This window comes from Haliotis asinina, chromosome 14 (genome assembly GCF_037392515.1).
Source record: "Haliotis asinina isolate JCU_RB_2024 chromosome 14, JCU_Hal_asi_v2, whole genome shotgun sequence".
Taxonomy (NCBI): domain Eukaryota; kingdom Metazoa; phylum Mollusca; class Gastropoda; order Lepetellida; family Haliotidae; genus Haliotis; species Haliotis asinina.
The window spans coordinates 6,225,784-6,240,442 of NC_090293.1; the positions used below are offsets into that span (position 1 = coordinate 6,225,784).

At 39.4% G+C, this 14,659-nt stretch overlaps 1 protein-coding gene across 1 annotated transcript in view; it reads left to right on the forward strand.

Annotated features, from left to right (window-relative positions):
* The window catches only part of LOC137262038 (rho family-interacting cell polarization regulator 2-like), a gene marked incomplete at its 5' end in the record, with an annotated part of 81,138 nt that overhangs the window by 55,566 nt on the left and 10,913 nt on the right, over nucleotides 1-14,659 (forward strand). Inside the window, 12 exons of the mRNA XM_067799830.1 lie at nucleotides 1,227-1,299; nucleotides 3,169-3,192; nucleotides 6,811-6,864; nucleotides 8,101-8,149; nucleotides 8,355-8,449; nucleotides 8,876-8,939; nucleotides 9,391-9,560; nucleotides 10,306-10,451; nucleotides 11,179-11,287; nucleotides 11,943-12,374; nucleotides 13,677-13,807; nucleotides 14,370-14,586. Coding sequence (XP_067655931.1) covers nucleotides 1,227-1,299; nucleotides 3,169-3,192; nucleotides 6,811-6,864; nucleotides 8,101-8,149; nucleotides 8,355-8,449; nucleotides 8,876-8,939; nucleotides 9,391-9,560; nucleotides 10,306-10,451; nucleotides 11,179-11,287; nucleotides 11,943-12,374; nucleotides 13,677-13,807; nucleotides 14,370-14,586 — 1,564 coding nt within the window. The remainder of the gene's footprint in view (nucleotides 1-1,226; nucleotides 1,300-3,168; nucleotides 3,193-6,810; nucleotides 6,865-8,100; nucleotides 8,150-8,354; nucleotides 8,450-8,875; nucleotides 8,940-9,390; nucleotides 9,561-10,305; nucleotides 10,452-11,178; nucleotides 11,288-11,942; nucleotides 12,375-13,676; nucleotides 13,808-14,369; nucleotides 14,587-14,659) is intronic.

Consider the following 14,659-nt stretch of genomic DNA (forward strand, 5'->3'; position numbering starts at 1 on the left):
GTAGAACAATCCACTCACTCGCTAATTCACTCCACTTAGGCAGATAGACTTTTGGTTCTGAAAGGACGACATGAATAGAAATAAAATGTAGTGAACGAGTTGTGTCATTTGCAATTTTCTTTGTTAGCTTTATAAGTGGATCTCTTCAAGCTGATCCCAGGGCTTAATTTCTTGAAATCCTTGATATGATGGACTGCGAAATTGCTTTGTTTGTTTCTCAATAGAAACCGTGAGGATGTTGATAGCCCCAATCTTCATCAAACATCAGATAGGTGTTGCCATGGCTCTGTAGTCTTCACCAAGGCATGGCCGAACTGGAATGTTCATACAAACATGTACAGATAGGCTAACAAGGACTTGACACAGGGTGGTGACCAACTTTGTCAACATTGACCCTGGAACCCCTGGGACCTTTTGAACCAGCAATTGTCTCCTCCTTCCCCCACCCAAAACCCCTACAAAACTTCAGAATCTACTTAATATCTCCACATGGATACAATGTGTGAAGCACATTTCTGGTGGTCTCCTCCATGCTATTGCTGCAGTATTGCTAAATTCATCATAGAACTTGACTCACTCACTCATGCAGTATTCAGGTTCTGGTCATTTGGCTGCCCTAAAATGATGTGATTGTGTGTTCAATTGATAGAGGTTGATACTCCTCAAAGCAATTTAGCACTATGACAGTCGTAAGTCTTTGTTAAAGTATAGGAGTTGCGATCATCTTAACAATACAATCGCATTGAGGAACGAGGACTCTGGATGCAAACATGTGGTAATATCAATCTAAACGGCTCTTCTCATCACCAATTCGTTGAAGTTCAGTAGAGTGACATCTAAACTGCTGAATTGTTCTCAACAAGCCCCCTAATCATGCTCCTTTTAATCTCGTTCATCCATCCCCCAGGTCAGTGGGGTTGCTTGGTGATTCACTTTCCACACCAAATGCCCAGGTTCGATTCCCCACATTGGTACAATGTGTGAAGACCTTTTTTGGTATCCTCTGCAGTGATGTTTCTGAAATATTGCTTAAAGCGACATAAAACTACACTCACTCACTCACTCACTCACTCACTCACTCACATAGCCCCAACTCCCACCATCATCTATGCATTCATGCATTCATGCACATGCACGAACGGTACAGACTCTAAAGACTGTTGTTTGGATAGCAGATTAATGTTATTTAAGGATACCTTATTGTATGGTTGTACTTTGTTTTGCAGGGAGTTCATCCGAGCTACCCAGGAGGATGTGATGCAGCTTCAGACTGGAGACTCTAACACATCCACGGCACAGGTGAGAAAAATCACCATCAGTGCAAAAGCTTGTGCACCTCTATATTCATCTATACTCATGGAGATGTATATACCAACATGTAGTAATATGAAATCTAATGTGACCACATATTGGACCTACTTTACAAACGTATATGTAGACAAAGGTTAATCCATAGTGAACAGTAAAGCAATTAATGGTCAACAAACAAGCAATACAGATTTTAAGACAGACAACATATTGTTCACAATATCAATGGCCAGTGTCATGCAAATGGCATGCTGCCAAACTGGGGTTAGATTAGAGGACAATTTGGCTCAGATATGTTACTCAACATATGCTGGGGATAATCATGTTCTGTCTATTCCATTACGTATTAAACTAATTAGTGTTACCAAATCAATAACTCAGAATCAGAATGTCTCCTTGTCCTCATTAACAGTTTCAGATTTTGTCAACCACACCAGTGCATCTCACTGTATCACGTGCAGTTTGTACAAGTCACATGTCTGATTTGGCATATTCTTAGTTCTGAAGCATTTTTTTAGACATCCATCCAGCTTTAAGTGTTTCCGTGGCAACAGGTTATCTGAATGCACAGCATAGAGGAAAGGGTGAAGTCCATTCATGAACTGAAGGTTTTCTGGAGACTGAGAAGCTGAATAAATCCACCAGCAGTGTGTGACATTAGGAGATTCTTCACACCTTCACATAAATGTTTTTGCATTTTTTGAAGATATGTTTTCCTATTCTAGCCGAAAGTGCATATCATTTTTTTTAGCTTCCTACTAAGATAAACAAACCAGCCATTTCTTGATTGGTTGGAGAAGAGTTGCTAATCTGTTAGGTGACATCTTTCTTCAACGCCCTTCTGTAAAATCTCACACCTCTCTGTTTTGTCAAAAACTTCGCTTTTGTGTTTAAAGAGGCAGTGAGGAGTTTGACAAGTCGATTGTGAATGTAGTTTAGTTGGACATGGAGCAAACATGATATCATAGCACAACTGGACTAGCAAGGAAGCTAGCAGGTTGTCTATTTCAAAAATGTCAGTAAAGCTTTTGCCTTTCCCTGCTTGCTTGATCTAAAAACAAAACCCAATTTGGGGATATTTTTAGGAATTTAGAAGCTCTTCCCCTCCTTGAAGTATTTCCTGAAAGTGTGATGTCTTTGTTTTCAGTCACACAGCCCAGTATTACGGGGTCAATATTTGGACATATATTGATTATGGGTGCATATCAACGTCTTGTTTATGGCCAGGTCGTTGTCAGAAGTGGCAATAAACCGAATTAAAACAACAACAAGTGCAGCATTATCTTTGAAATATGGTACTTACGTCAGTAAATAATAGAATAAAAAACTGTCATGCATTAAACAAAATGTTTTATGAAGTCGAGGATAGAACTGAAATAAGAACAACAGAATGACGTATTTAAGACATACATCTGGAATAAAACCCACCCCAATTAAATGCACATGAATAAACTTATATAATTCTTAAGCAAAGAAATATTACTTTTCTATTGCAGGAAAACACTGAAGAATGAAAGGCAATAGGAAATAGTGTTTTAGGACATTCAACCCATAAAAATGAGAAAATGCTTTTTAACCGTTTATTATGTTGACTGAAATGTGGAGTGGTTTGGTAGCCCAGTGGTTAGAGAGTTTAAATGTCATGCTGAAGACCGGGGTTCGATTCCCCGCCTGGGTACAGTATGTGTAGCCCATTTCTGGTGTGCCCCGCCATGATATTGCTGGAATATTGCTGTAAGTGAGGTAAAACTAAAGTCACTCACACTCATTTTAATATGATATTGTTAAGATCCTGTGGTTGAGAGAGGTCGTGTATTCTGGTCTGTAGATTAAAGCTGGTGTGGTATCTTCCTATTTTAGGGTAGGCTCCATGAAACAGACAAGGTAACTGTGGTTGATGCATGTCGTAGTGATTCATTGATTGTAGTGTCAGTGCATGTTTAGACAATACTTTCCTGCAGCAGACACTGCTCCCTTGTACCAACAATCTCATTCAAGTCAGATCTCTGACTCTTATGACACTCTGTCAAGACCTGAAGTCTCCTTCATTGAAGGCCACGTCTGATGAACATTCTGCACAGTAAATCAACACAAGGGCTTCAGAATTCTTAGTACAATCAACCAATGCTAGCAAAGCAGCATATTTGATTTCTGTATCTCAAATTAAATTTAATATCCAATGCTGGTCATCAGAAAGGTTGACACATTCTATGGTTGTGAATATTTTATGAGTACCAAAGCATGCACAAATAAAGTACCATTTTATGAGTGCTGAAATGGGAGTACAATTAACGGGATTTTTTTTATGTTTTTTTTTTTTTTGTTTTTAAATCATAATTTGAAAATTGCAGTGCAGAAGCAAAACTGAATCACTTTAGAAAGAAGCTACTATTTGATTGGCTAATGAATGCTTTGTTTTGACCGGTGAAAGACAGGGGTTCACCTGAAGTGATTGTGCTTGGTGCTGGGCCAATATCTTCATGCGAAATGGTATTAAGTGAGAGTAAATGATCTGACTTTAATGAGGTTGTCATATTTGCTGCTTTAAAATCATTATGAACGATGTGCTGTGTTGACTAAACATGCCTATTGATTCCTGAGTCTTAACATTGTGCAACATTCTTTGATTTTTGTGCTCGGAAGAGACTGATGTTGTTCTGCAAGGCACATGTTTTCAGCTTATGTGAACACAAGTTTGATTTCAGTTAATTTTTTTAGTGAAGCACAAATTTTTAACTCTCTTAAGAAGTTTGCAATGCTAAACAGTTGATTCCTGTGTGCGAAACAGTTATCTCATCTGTTGTTGAGACAATGCATCATAACACCTCTCCGTATACCATGTTATAAAAATCATTATGCACCTTTCTCCAGGTATATAGCCTTATAACAAAGTTGTCATATTGGTTGAACTCTTTCTCACTAACAGGATCTTTCCTAACCCGAATATCTGATCTGCTATAAAAATGGGAAATAATAAGGATAATGGTTTGGGTTATTTTGTATAAGAAGTACAAATGTTAGTTAGATGTCTTTTGTACCACCAATGTACCCACCTGTTCTCTCTGTGTACCTCACCATGTACCACCCTGTCTTTGAGAAACATTTGTTGGTTGTTCTATAAGTGACATGTTCAGATGTTATGCTTATAAGCATATTCCAGTTGATGATGATGTTGATCACTGGATTGTCTGGTCCAGACTCAGTTATTGAAGGACCGCCAGCATATGGCTGGAATACTGCTGAGTTGTGTGTCATCACACTGATAGTATGGAGTGCTATTTACAATGTCAATCACTGGATGGTTGGGTTCAGATGTCAGTTTTGACATGCCACCATCATATATACACCTGGAAATTAATCAAGCAACACCCCAATTTTTTCTATTGGAGCAACTTTGAAGTGTTCTGACAATCAAAATATGCCGGGTTGATATAGTTTGACACTTTTTTATTCAACAGACGATCTCTGACAAACAACTTAAAGGGAAAAAGTATCAAGACTTTGCTTTATTGCAACGAAATCCAAATTCTTAAAACTGTCTTAAATTCATGAAAAAATGGACACAATTTACTATTCATCCACAGACGTTGTTGTCAGGTGTATTAACACAAATGTCACATGGAAAGAAAGAACAGTCATCTGAGAGTCTGCACACCGACTTTCATCAATATCTAGTGTGTCCTCCCTGCGCACGCACCACCGATTCCAGACGCCTCCTCATTCCTTGGATGAGTCTCCGGATCTGATTCTGGGGGATCCTGTTCCACTCCTCATGCAGGGCAGCCGTCAATTCGTTGAGATTATGGACTGGTGGGTCTCTCTGCCTCACACGACGGCCAATAAAGTCCCACAAATGTTCAATGGGGTTGAGGTCAGGGCTCATGGCAGGCCATGGAATTCTGTCAATTGCATTTTGCCGCAAAAAATCATTTACAGCATGCGCCCTGTGAGGTCTAGCATTGTCGTCCATAAATATGGGTCTCGTTGCCAGAGGATGGTTCTCAAAATGAGGTACCACAGCCCTGTCAAGAACCTCCTGTTGGTAACGAACACCGTTAAGGTTGCCACGGATGGTAATGATATCCAACTTGCAGTTCATGGAAATGCACCCCCATACCATAACGGAACCTCCCCCAAAGGCCACAGTCTCCTGGATGTTCCGTGGAGCCATTGCTGTGTTCCTCTGCCTCCAGACCCGAGTACGACCGTCCACCATGTGCAGCAAGAACCGGCTCTCATCTGAGAAATGGACCTTCCTCCAAGAGGCAATGTTCCAGTGCAAACGGTCATTACACCAGGCCAGTCGGGCTGCCTTATGGGCTGGAGACAGTCTGGGTCGCTTGATTGGCCTCCTTGCCCGGTATCCTGCAGCTTTCAGACGATTCCGAACAGTCCTGTTCGAGATGGGTCTCCCTGGAAGCCACTCCTGTCTCAACCGAGAGCTCGAGTCGAAGGACCTGCGCCGTACAAGTCTCAGTAAAGCTCTGTCCTCTCGGACTGTGGTCTTCCTGGGTCTTCCTGGTCTAGGCAGGTCTTTAACTTCATTAGTGGCCCGGTATTTTTTCAAAAGTTTTGAAATTATGGAATGATGTCGTCCGATTTGAGTCCCGATTTGTCTTAGAGACATACCAGCATTCCTCATGCCGATTATTTGCCAACGAGTGGCCTCTGATAATTTCCTACGTGCCATGACATTGAAATGAATGAAAAACCGAATGCAATCGACAACCTGCGCTTGTAAACACCCCAGGGAAAAAGTGCATTTTTCGAAAGTTGAGGTTAAAGCAATGCACGTGCGCTGTGCAAGCTTCACGCGCGTCATATCAACCCATGAAAAGCTCATGCTGTATGTCAATACATCAAAATTGAATAATCAATCATCAAAATTACTTCGTTAAACTTTGTTAAGTTTTTATGTGTCTTTGAATTTGGTGTTGCTTAATTAATTTCCATATGTATAGTTTAAACAGAGTGGAATGTGATAGAAAATGAACAGCCTCCATGTTCTTGGTCTCCATCTGTAGGTACTTGGGGAAACTAATGTGGGCATGGCTATTTGGTAGAGATTTAAAGGGAAAAAACTTTCAGAGGACTTGTGCATAGTGCTTGAGATCCTGCTAGTTTTGGACTGAAGCATGTAGACCCCCTAGAGCAGATGGTTTGGTATGGATGCATTGCTTTATTGCATACTGTGAAAGTTGATGTTGATATCATTATCTCAGTCAGTCACAAAATCAGTGGCAAATCTGACGTTCGCTCACTGTCAGAGGAAGCTTCCTTTCTCTTTGCTTAGCTGGCATAGGTTGGGGAATATGGAAAGTTCAATCTGAACCAATGTACAACCGGTTGTTGAGACACTAGCATGGTGTTATTGTGTCTGTGTGTCATAGGTATCCATTGTGTACAGACAATCCAGCTACCATCTTCTTGACTTTGATCATTTACATACTGTGCCTATATTCATCTGGAATATTAATAATAATTTTTTATTTTTTATTCCAGCAAATCAAAGCTGCTGAAAGATATTTGAAGAAACTGGAATTTCACTTGTCAAAGGTTGGTTGTTTTGATGTTTTGGTAATTCACAAAGTCATACTGGATCAATTTTGGAAGGGACATAACTCATGTCATTTAAAGAAGCACTCTATCTATCATATCTCTTCATTGAATGTTATATGTTGTCAACCATTGTATGTCCATGGCCCGTAGCATAGCATTATGGGTAAGACTTTCATTAATACTGAAACCCCATTTTCAGTTCATTACGTAACCATGACGATTCAGAATAGAATTGTTTTTACACAAAGTTTATGTGTGACTTCATTAATTTCATTTTGGTACTTCAGCCATATTTTTTAAGATAAACTGAAGAATGAAAAGAGCAAAAATTACATCTGACAATGATAATCATGGTGTCAACAGAATTGATCTGACCTTGAACTTACAGGGCATGAGTTTGTGTAAGATAAATCTAGATAAATCCAAAATGAAGACGGCATGCAATATTTACCTCCTCAGAAATAAAAATGAGAGTGTATTTTATGGGAATAAAAACTTGAACCTGTATTGTCAAAAATCAGTTGGGTCTGTAACTGTAAACAGTGGAAAAATGCCAAGGTAAATTGATGGAAATTTTCACCCTGTAGATTTTAACACAATGCCAGGACATGTGTGAGAATGTGGCTTACGTAGGCTAGGTGAGTGTTATGTACAGATTTATTGGGTGAGGAAGCACAAGTCCATGGCAGGACGTGTACCGTGGATATGACTCACTCTTCTGGAATTGATTCCATCTGTGCATGGTTTCCATGTTTGTTACATATTCTGAAATATTCCTGTTGGTCATGAATGTTTTAGTGGTGAGAACAATGCCAACTTATGTTTTGAGTACTGAAATTTAAAAATAATTAAATATCCCACCCACATGTAAATATTAACAAATATGTTAAAATTGTTTTCTGTACATGTGGATATCAAAATTTGATACATTCTCCTCATATTCTAGGAGATTTATAATGTAAAACAATACGAGCTTGAGGTACATTTAAGTTCACTTCAATATTAGAGTGTATACATACTGTCACTGAACACATTAAAATCTCAGGTACACTGATACAATTAATACCCAAATGGGTATTGAATAACCCCATCATGCCTAGCATTGAATCCCCTGGGGAAAAACTGAGTCTTGTCATAAAGGATTTTAAAATACCCAACTTTGAAACTGAACTGCATCTATTACAAACTCACAAAATAGAAAAAATGCTAATTTTTCTTACCTGACATTTTCAGATTGATGAGCTCCATGAGTGCTATCTGGTTCATCAGCAACTACGAGAAGGTAAGGGAAAGTGTGGCTCCATCTTCAATTAACTGTCCAAGTGTTCAGGCAGCATGAGGCAGACTCCTGAAATCTACTATCACATCACATTTTGCTGAAAGTGACTTAATCTCAAGTATTCATGAATACCTTTGAGTGAATGTTTGAAATTAACATTTTTGATAATTATCTTTGATAAATACGAGAATGTTTGTTTGATCTGTAGGGGCTCGGACAATGGCAAGAGCATACACAACGTCGCCTGGCAACAGAAAGCAGTCCCTCACTAATGTGAAATACGGGTATAAGGAATGTTCACAGGTACTGTAGGAAGTTCTCATACAATTTCCTAGTAAGGCAATGAATGATAAACATTATGTATGTTATGTACATTTTATGGGTGGCTGTTTTTAAACGTTTCCATATATCATAAACTTGCAACGACAAAAATTTCAAGATGATATGAGTTGTATCTTTCATCTTCACAGAATAAATGAATTGTATTTGGCCATAGAGATTGACAGTGAGGGGGTTCCTCATGGTTCAGCGAAGATATAAATGACAGAGATTGTTTCATTAATTGGTTCATCTTGTTTTTGTTATGTGTCCCATTAATGCCCATGCATTTTGGGCTATATACATATTGGTAATTTGTATTTTCTTAGACAAAACTGTTTTGAAGTTATTTTTAAGTATAAGTTAATTTGAGTGTAGAACTGAAGCTAACCTGGCTTCATTTGATTACAGACATTATGTGCAATAGAAGCCCAGTTGGAAAACATGCTCGGGACGTTCCACTGTAAACTCAAGGGTAAGATATTCTTATTTATAATCCTTTCTTAACTGATAAAATGACGTCTGTTAGACCGGAGTGTGTTGCTAGATTTTTGCTGTACAAATTCCATAATATCTGACTCACCTACTTTGTCTCAATAAATTCAAACAATGTACATGTTTGAGTCACCACCATTTGTATTTACTTTCTGAACAGGGGCATTTAGGTAGCCTAGTGGTTGAAGCTTTCGCTCATCACACCTGAAGCCTGGGTTTGTTTCCCCACTAAGGTACAATGTTTGAAGCCCATTTCTGGTGTCCTCACCATGATGTTGCTGGAATATTGTGCTAAAAGCAGCATATAAACCAAACTGACTCACTCTAACACATGCCAAGTCTGATGAAGAGTGTAGTAGTCTGAAATACTACTCAAAGCAGATTACAAACTTGTACACTGACTATTTTAAGGACCCTGTCTTACGTTACAGGTATGGCAGGGTTTGCTCGGCTCTGTCCTGGTGATGTATTTGAGGTCTCCATCCGCCACGGGCCACAGAAATGGAAGACAAAAGGCCGCATCGAGAAGAACAACACACAGAAGTGGGATCAGCCGGAGTTTATGTTTAAAGCATTGGTAGGAGAAGTCCTCAGTCTAAAGGTAAGATCATCTTGACATCGAGAGAGTGCCGAATTGTAACAGGGGGGCTGTGTGGGTTTTAGAAGGGGTTCAGTTTCTTTTTGAGAAAGTAATTTTTCAAGAAATGTTGGAGAATTGCCATAACTGTTATTTGCAAACTGTTTGTTCAAGATTTTCAAGAACTTTGCTAATCTCTCGCCATATTAGAATTTCGTAAGGGAATGCTTACTTATGATAATATGCAGTACTAATTTCAATGAACTTGTTTGGGATAAATTTATAATAATATATCTCTATGAAACAGTTTGTGAAGCAATTCAAGGGAGACAACTCTCAAACCATTTCTAAACCAATCTCCAGTAAAATCTCAAACTTGTAGCAGGTTTCCTTTCAATTTTGTTTTGATGATTTTATTCTCAAGTCATAAATTTATCAGATATCATCAAATATTTTTAACATTGAAAAATAGCATTGTTTTAGAATAAACCATCAATGTTAATATTTTCTGAAATAATTACAAAGAGTAGGCTGCGAAAATTGAAAGAAATTTGAAAACATAGAATGATTAGTCAATTATTGGAATGATTTTTTTTTTAAATGCACTTCACAATTTCAAATTAGACAATTGTTTTATGCCTGAAATAAATTCCTTCATGTGTTGTCTGCTCTCCTATTTCTTTTTAACATTATACATGACTATTTTAGCCCTAAATTACCAGAGAGGTTTACTGAAGTATGTGTGTTTGATGAGATTTTCTTGATTCAGGCAGTGGAGGTGCGCAGCTTTAAGAGTGTGCTGCTTGGGCAGAAGAACTGTGAGATCAAGGATCTGTTTTCTGCCAACCCACAACTGATGACAGTCAGCATCAACTTCAACGGCTCTCTCAAACTCAGCATCGTAATCACATGGAAGTATGTGCAACATCGCCATAAATCACTACAACACAGTTTGGGAGGGGCAATGGGGGGGCCTAGTGGTTAAAGCATTGACTTGTCACACCGAAGACACTGGCCCAATTCCCAACTTGGGTACAATATGATACTACTGGAATATTACTAAAGACAGCGTGAAACTACACTGAATCACTCACTGCGGCACAATTATTTGAAACAAATATCTCATGTTTTAACAGCTGTACATTTTGTCCTGTATTTTATCTCCAACACAATGTGACATTAAGGCTAGGTCTATAGTAAGTAAATGTATGGTGGTATAGCAATAATACATGAGTAAGCAGGAGTGGAGCAGGGTTTACACCTCTTCTCTAGGGTTCATCATGACTCCTGTACATTATCATAGACCTACATTTGTCGTTGAACTGTAATGCAGGGGTGGAAATAACATTAAAATTCCTACAGTACTCCGGTACAGTTCCACATGTAAAATCACTTGTCCTGATAATTACCAGCCATATTTCTTGTTGATTTTTTAAAATAAGAAACATAATTAACATTGGAAAGTCAGCTGGACACAGGTACAGCATCACGTACAAATTTGCTTTCTCGGCAGAAAAAAACATTCAACTGGGACGTCGGGCATTCCACCCCTGTAATGGTATGGTGGACCAGTTAAGCTAGTCTTGACTCAGCTCCTGGCTGTAGACTGTATCAGTTTGTTCATGCTTTGTTGTTATTATAGCCCTCTAGATGGCATGGACGAAACTGTGACATTCTTCGAGGCCCCAAGTCGACCACAGGGTACTCCCCGAAGGCGACCCGTGTCGGTTCTAGCACTCAATGGCCAACTGGTAAGTTGACAGTCTGTTTTGCCAATTGTGTTTCAGTGTCTGTTAGAAAGCCATTAAGATACAGAAGGACTGGTGGTTGCCCTGGGTCCTGTTCCACAACGTTATCATAGCACTATGATTGTTGCACCATCTAAACAATAACATATACTGGTGACAGTCACAACGGTACAAGGTTGTGAAACAGGGCCAAGGTAGACATTCAAGGAAAGTGTAACCCAAATGAGACTTTGTCCTTCATTAATTGTAGGGTGAGACAGAACAGAATAATGTTCACAGTAGCCAGTGCTTATTGAAGTAATGATGGGATCCAGATCCCAGTTCATGAAGTGATCATGGAGCTGCAACAATGTAAATAAGGCAGTAATGATCATCCTAGCGCAAAGATCGGGTAGTGGAAAGAGCCACAGATGGTGGTGATTACACTGTGTCGCTTACCCAGAAAACTTGTCTTTCATACTGTCAGCTTTTGTCCCTCAAATGCAAGAAGTGGGACGATGGGGTAGCCTAGTTGTTAAAGTTCTGGGTTTGATTCCCCACATGGGTGCATTGTGTGAACCTCATTGGGTCCCCAACATGATATTGCTTGAATATTGCTAAAAGCACCATAAAGCCATACTCACTCACATGCAAGTAACAAAAGCTTCCTCCACTGCAGTCTGGTAGTTATGGCGACCTGCCAACGGGTCCGGAACGGCGTTACTCGAGCCCTCTTCATCTCCATCACTCCAAGGATGACTACTACATGTTTGGCTCCTCTACCTCCCTGCCTACCCGAGCCTTTGAGTCCCACTCGTACCAGGCGTCTCCACTTCTCCGCAGCAAGGACAACACCGTGTTTGTGAGCAGCCACACTCAGGGATCACGACTATCACAGACAGTATTATCTAGTGCCCTGCCAGTGCAGCCTCTCCCTCAGACGCTTCTACCCGGTGTTCTTTCGCAGACAGTTATGACCAATCGGGATGATCCCACTAGTATTGAGGAAGGGCTAAATGTGCTGACGACCTCGTTAGAGGATTTCCTCGGACAATATAATGAGCTGCAGAAGCTGGAAGAGGTGGTGGTATTCCTGGAGCAGTTCATCAGAGTGAGTGGAAGCCATTTTGTTTAGTTTGAGGTTTTGGAATGGTTCGTGTCATCTCAGGTTCAGAGGCTTATATTTGACCTCTGCAACAAAGATTTTGGAACAAAATTTTCTAAATCCTCAAAATTCCCCCCAAATTGAATTGAACGTAAGAAAAAGCAAATTGTCGCATATTTTTACCTCAGTGCATTGCAAACAATCTTAGTCTTGATCGTGGGGAAATTTCTACACTGTGGTTAGGTACTTGTTACATCTCTGCATCTTGTTTACTCAGTTTAAACCCCACTCCTTTTGCTACCTTCTTGCTTTGCCATAGCTGCTGGGGAAAACCTGACAGATCATAGCTGTGATTAGATGGAAAAACTGAAAATAAGCAACATGTTCTTGCCTTCCATCTGTTGGTTTATAGGCAGTGGTGCAAATAACCACACTATCTCCCTGTTCATATATTCCCATTAGTAACCAAAATTCTACTTCTGAAAATGGAAAATACTTATTCCTGGTAGGTCAGAGGATTCAAAATGATGTAACCACCTTTGAGTAAGTATTGTGTGCTTGGTGTCTAGTTACAGATAACCTTGACTTTTAAATGGTATGTGTTATAGTCTGTTTGGCTCAAAAACAGACAGATGAATTGCAATCTCAAAAAACTCAAAAACTGTTAAGTATAGCATACTCAATGAAACGCTGATCAAAATCAATTATCATACCAACTCTGTGAGGTTTCATGCAGAAGTTTTGTCCTAAAAACCAAAAGTTTGTTTAACAATCATTAAAATATTGACACAGTTCACTGTTTGTTATGAGGTTGAGGTGCAGCCAGGGAGAAACTCATGCACAAGTGCCAAGAAAGTTCTTTTTTCATTAACCTGTGCTCTGCCATCTCCATCCTTTCTTGCACACCTGGCTGTCCCTTTCTCTGTACTCCTCCCTCGTAACAAATAGTGTACTGTGTCGATATTTAATGATAGATTGTTAATCAACTTTTATATTTTTAGTACAGAACTTCTGCAAGATCCTTATGGAGTTGGTATGATGTTTTTATTACAATCAGCGTTGAGTATTTAATGTTTAATAGTTTTTGAGTTAACCTGTAATTCATTGGTCCGCTCTTGATTCAAACAGACTTCAGTATTATGACGGAACAAGAATTAACTGTGAAACCTTGTATGTAGATTAAAAAGACGTTTTTATCCATAAAAGCATGTTTTGTATGTCATGTATTCTGATATCTTGGTAACTAATTAATCATTACAGTTTCCCCTCTGAATAAAACTGACATAAACACTTTGTGTCATGTTGCAGAAACAGTCGCGATGCAGCTCTCGTTCTTCCAGCATCAGTGTTTCAATAGAGAGTGCACTTGAAGCTTTCGACTTCCTCAACACGGAGGATACAACAGATGATACCACAGATGACCTTGACCCTAGTCCTGAGTATGTAGTAATCATAATACATGATACTGAAATAACACTGATGCAGTTGCACAGTGTTTAATGAAAGTACTAATACTAATGAAATTGTTATTTTAGTTATGTATTAGAAAAACATTTAGGAAGTAAGATCACAATCATGTTACTGAATTTAAGAAACAACCTCATGGCAACATTAAAGTATCATGTAGATACCATTTTATCAGTAGTTTAGCCTTGAAGATCCGGGTACAGCTGATATTCAGTAGTCCATAGCTGTCATAAAAGGCAAATAACGGGATCATGTGGACACATGTTATTGAATCCCAGTTGCGTACATAATCATGCTGTTAGCACCTCATTGTCTGGTCCAGACTTGATTATTCAGAGACCACCGTCTTGTAACTGGAATATTACTTACTAAGTGTGGGTGCAGAGAATACTAAACTCACTCTCTCACCCGCTCACTCGTAATTAGAGTGCAAACTTAACAGATGAAAGGAAGAATTCAGTTGATTCTGTTAGCAAGTCACTGTCTTATGCATACATCACGAACACCCCACAGAACAAGTCATTTTACTTGCAGAGTGAGTCGGACATCCAGCATTGATCAAATTCTTGCCAGCCCAGAGTCCACTGCCAAGACTGCTGACTCCGGTATCGAATCGCTCGCCAAGCGTCTCAGCGAGGACACTCAGTTGGGCTCTAGTCTCGGTTCAAGCCCCATTCCCCCTTCCACAGGGAACGAACAAGTTGACCAGGCCCTCCTCTTTCATCTTGGATACTGTGATAGACTTCTGGAGGTGAGATAGTGGGGCTGCCTCCTTCTGTTTTGACAAGTATTCTAGCAAAATGAGAACATCAAAAATGTTGATT